The 5,000-nt window shown below is 46.7% G+C and overlaps 1 protein-coding gene across 1 annotated transcript in view; it reads left to right on the forward strand.

Annotated features, from left to right (window-relative positions):
- The window catches only part of zgc:158659 (uncharacterized protein LOC791141 homolog), a 158,972-nt gene that overhangs the window by 96,049 nt on the left and 57,923 nt on the right, over window positions 1–5,000 (forward strand). Inside the window, exons 14-15 of the mRNA XM_065022049.1 lie at window positions 1,223–1,387; window positions 1,509–1,612. Coding sequence (XP_064878121.1) covers window positions 1,223–1,387; window positions 1,509–1,612 — 269 coding nt within the window. The remainder of the gene's footprint in view (window positions 1–1,222; window positions 1,388–1,508; window positions 1,613–5,000) is intronic.

The following is a 5,000-nucleotide window of genomic DNA, read 5'->3' on the forward strand; positions in this document are numbered from 1 at the left end:
CCTCTCTCTCCCCTCTCTGTGTGTCCTCCGCCCACTCTCTCTCTCTCTCTCCCTCTGTGTGTCCTCCGCCCCCTCTCCTCCGCCTCTGTCTCCCTCTGTCCTCCGCCCCCTCTCTCCTCTCTCTCCCTCTGTGTGTCCTCCGCCCCCTCTCTCCCTCTGTCTCCCTCTGTGTGTCCTCCGCCCCTCTCTCCCTCTCTCCCTCTGTGTGTCCTCCGCCCACCTCTCTCTCTCCTCCCTCTCTGTGTGTCCTCCGCCCCTCTCTCTCCTCTGTCTCCCCTCTGTGTGTCCTCCGCCCCTCTCTCCCTCTGTCTCCCTCTGTGTGTCCTCCGCCCCTCTCTCCCTCTGTCTCCTCTCTGTGTGTCCTCCACCCCTCTCTCTCTCTCTCTCCCTCTGTGTGTCCTCCACCCCTCTCTCTCCTCTCTCTCCCTCTGTGTGTCCTCCGCCCCTCTCTCTCCTCTCTCTCCCTCTGTGTGTCCTCCACCCCCTCTCTCCCTCTGTCTCCCTCTGTGTCCTCCGCCCCTCTCTCTCTCTCTCTCTCTGTGTCCTCCGCCCCTCTCTCTCTCTCTCTCCTCTGTGTGTCCTCCGCCCCCTCTCTCCTCTGTCTCCCTCTGTGTGTCCTCCGCCCCTCTCTCTCCTCTGTCTCCCTCTGTGTGTCCTCCGCCCCCTCTCTCCCTCTGTCTCCCTCTGTGTGTCCTCCGCCCCCTCTCTCCCTCTGTCTCCCTCTGTGTGTCTTCCGCCCCTCTCTCCCTCTGTCTCCCTCTCTGTGTGTCCTCCGCCCCTCTCTCTCCTCTCTCACCCGCTGTGTGTCCTCCACCCCCTCTCTCCCTCTGTCTCCCTCTGTGTGTCCTCCACCCCCTCTCTCCCTCTGTCTCCCCTCTCTTGTGTCCTCCGCCCCTCTCTCTCTCTCTCTCCCTCTGTGTGTCCTCCGCCCCTCTCTCCCTCTGTCTCCCTCTGTGTGTCCTCCGCCCCTCTCTCCCTCTGTCTCCCTCTCTGTGTGTCCTCCGCCCCTCTCTCTCCTCTGTCTCCCTCTGTGTGTCCTCCGCCCCCTCTCTCCCTCTGTCTCCTCTGTGTGTCCTCCGCCCCCTCTCTCCCTCTGTCTCCCTCTGTGTGTCCTCCACCCCCTCTCTCCCTCTCTCTCCCTCTCTGTGTGTCCTCCGCCCCTCTCTCTCCTCTCTCTCTCTCTCTCTCCCTCTCCCTCTCTGTGTCCTCCGCCCCCCTCTAGATGTACTGTTTATTGCGTGACTGGCCCCTGATGCAACCAGAGAGTGCCCTGGAGCTGTTGGACTGTAACTTTCCTGACCCCATGGTTCGAGAGTTCGCCCTGCGTTGCCTCGTACAGGGCCTCACTGACGACAAGCTCAGCCAGTACCTTCTGCAGCTAGTACAGGTCTGTCTGTCTGTCTATACTGTCTGTCTGTCTGTCTGCCTTGTAGTCTGTCTGCCTTGTAGTCTAACACTAGGCTTAATCTGTGTCTGGACCCATAGTGTACATTTGTCCCATTTCTCAGGTGTTGAAGTATGAGATGTACCTGGACAACCCTCTGGCCAGGTTCCTCATTAAGAAGGCTCTGACTAACCAGAGGATAGGACATTTCTTCTTCTGGCATCTAAAGTAAGTCTACTCTATAACGCCCTATTCCCTACCTAGTGCACTACTATAACGCCCTATTCCCTGCCTAGTGCACTACTATAACACCCTATTCCCTACCTAGTGCACTACTATAACATCCTATTCCCTACCTAGTGCACTACTATAACACTGAGATACAGTGAATTATAAGTTAAATAATCTGTCTGTAAACAATTGTTTTAAAAATGACTTGTGTCATGCACAAAGTAGATGTCCTAACCGACTTGCCAAAACTATAGTTTGTTAACAAGACATTTGTGGAGTGGTTGAAAAATGAGTTTTAATGACTCCAAACTAAGTGTTGTATGTACATTTCTAACTTCAACTGTAGCTACTTAATGAGCACCGTAGCTCATATAGCTACTTAATGAGCACCGTAGCTCATATTGCTACTTAATGAGCACCGTAGCTCATATAGCTACTTAATGAGCACCGTAGCTCTAATAGCTACTTAATGAGCACCGTAGCTCGTATAGCTACTTAATGAGCACCGTAGCTCTAATATCTACTTAATGAGCACCGTAGCTCATATAGCTACTTAATGAGCACCGTAGCTCATATAGCTCCTTAATGAGCACCGTATCTCATATAGCTACTTAATGAGCACCGTAGCTCATATAGCTACTTAATGAGCACCGTAGCTCTAATATCTACTTAATGAGCACCGTATCTCATATAGCTACTTAATGAGCACCGTAGCTCATATAGCTACTTAATGAGCACCGTAGCTCATATAGCTACTTAATGAACACCGTAGCTCATATAGCTACTTAATGAGCACCGTAGCTCATATTGCTACTTAATGAGCACCGTAGCTCATATTGCTACTTAATGAGCACCGTAGCTCATATAGCTACTTAATGAGCACCGTAGCTCATATAGCTACTTAATGAGCACCGTAGCTCTAATAGCTACTTAATGAGCACCGTAGCTCGTATAGCTACTTAATGAGCACCGTAGCTCATATAGCTACTTAATGAGCACCGTAGCTCATATTGCTACTTAATGAGCACTGTAGCTCATATAGCTACTTAATGAGCACCGTAGCTCTAATATCTACTTAATGAGCACCGTAGCTCATATTGCTACTTAATGAGCACCGTAGCTCATATTGCTACTTAATGAGCACCGTAGCTCATATAGCTACTTAATGAGCACCGTAGCTCATATAGCTACTTAATGAGCACCGTAGCTCTAATATCTACTTAATGAGCACCGTAGCTCATATTGCTACTTAATGAGCACCGTAGCTCTAATATCTACTTAATGAGCACCTTAGCTCTAATATCTACTTAATGAGCACCGTAGCTCATATAGTCTACTTAATGAGCACCGTAGCTCGTATAGCTCCTTAATGAGCACCGTAGCTCATATAGCTACTTAATGAGCACCGTAGCTCATATTTCTACTTAATGAGCGCCGTAGGTCATATTTCTACTTAATGAGCACCGTAACTCATATTGCTACTTAATGAGCACCGTAGCTCTAATATCTACTTAATGAGCACCGTAGCTCTAATATCTACTTAATGAGCACCGTAGCTCTAATGTCTACTTAATGAGCACCGTAGCTCATATTGCTACTTAATGAGCACCGTAGCTCATATAGCTACTTAATGAGCACCGTAGCTCTAATAGCTACTTAATGAGCACCGTAGCTCGTATAGCTACTTAATGAGCACCGTAGCTCTAATATCTACTTAATGAGCACCGTAGCTCATATAGCTACTTAATGAGCACCGTAGCTCATATAGCTACTTAATGAGCACCGTAGCTCATATAGCTCCTTAATGAGCACCGTATCTCATATAGCTACTTAATGAGCACCGTAGCTCATATAGCTACTTAATGAGCACCGTAGCTCTAATATCTACTTAATGAGCACCGTATCTCATATAGCTACTTAATGAGCACCGTAGCTCATATAGCTACTTAATGAGCACCGTAGCTCATATAGCTACTTAATGAACACCGTAGCTCATATAGCTACTTAATGAGCACCGTAGCTCATATTGCTACTTAATGAGCACCGTAGCTCATATTGCTACTTAATGAGCACCGTAGCTCATATAGCTACTTAATGAGCACCGTAGCTCATATAGCTACTTAATGAGCACCGTAGCTCTAATAGCTACTTAATGAGCACCGTAGCTCGTATAGCTACTTAATGAGCACCGTAGCTCATATAGCTACTTAATGAGCACCGTAGCTCATATTGCTACTTAATGAGCACTGTAGCTCATATAGCTACTTAATGAGCACCGTAGCTCTAATATCTACTTAATGAGCACCGTAGCTCATATTGCTACTTAATGAGCACCGTAGCTCATATTGCTACTTAATGAGCACCGTAGCTCATATAGCTACTTAATGAGCACCGTAGCTCATATAGCTACTTAATGAGCACCGTAGCTCATATAGCTACTTAATGAGCACCGTAGCTCTAATATCTACTTAATGAGCACCGTAGCTCATATTGCTACTTAATGAGCACCGTAGCTCTAATATCTACTTAATGAGCACCGTAGCTCTAATATCTACTTAATGAGCACCGTAGCTCATATAGCTACTTCATGAGCACCGTAGCTCATATAGCTACTTAATGAGCACCGTAGCTCATAAATCTACTTAATGAGCACCGTAGCTCATATAGCTACTTAATGAGCACCGTAGCTCATATAGCTACTTAATGAGCACCTTAGCTCTAATATCTACTTAATGAGCACCGTAGCTCTAATAACTACTTAATGAGCACCGTAGCTCTAATATCTACTTAATGAGCACCGTAGCTCTAATATCTACTTAATGAGCACTGTAGCTCATATAGCTACTTAATGAGCACCGTAGCTCTAATGTCTACTTAATGAGCACCGTAGCTCATATTGCTACTTAATGAGCACCGTAGCTCATATTGCTACTTAATGAGCACCGTAGCTCATATAGCTACTTAATGAGCACCGTAGCTCATATAGCTACTTAATGAGCACCGTAGCTCATATAGCTACTTAATGAGCACCGTAGCTCATATAGCTACTTAATGAGCACCGTAGCTCATATAGCTCCTTAATGACCACCGTAGCTCATATAGCTACTTAATGAGCACCGTAGCTCATATAGCTACTTAATGAGCACCGTAGCTCTAATATCTACTTAATGAGCACTGTAGCTCATATAGCTACTTAATGAGCACCATAGCTCGTATAGCTCCTTAATGAGCACCGTAGCTCATATAGCTACTTAATGAGCACCATAGCTCGTATAGCTCCTTAATGAGCACCGTAGCTCATATAGCTACTTAATGAGCACCGTAGCTCATATAGCTACTTAATGAGCACCTTGGCTCTAATATCTACTTAATGAGCACCGTAGCT

Source organism: Oncorhynchus nerka, linkage group LG8 (assembly GCF_034236695.1).
Source record: "Oncorhynchus nerka isolate Pitt River linkage group LG8, Oner_Uvic_2.0, whole genome shotgun sequence".
NCBI classification, from domain to species: domain Eukaryota; kingdom Metazoa; phylum Chordata; class Actinopteri; order Salmoniformes; family Salmonidae; genus Oncorhynchus; species Oncorhynchus nerka.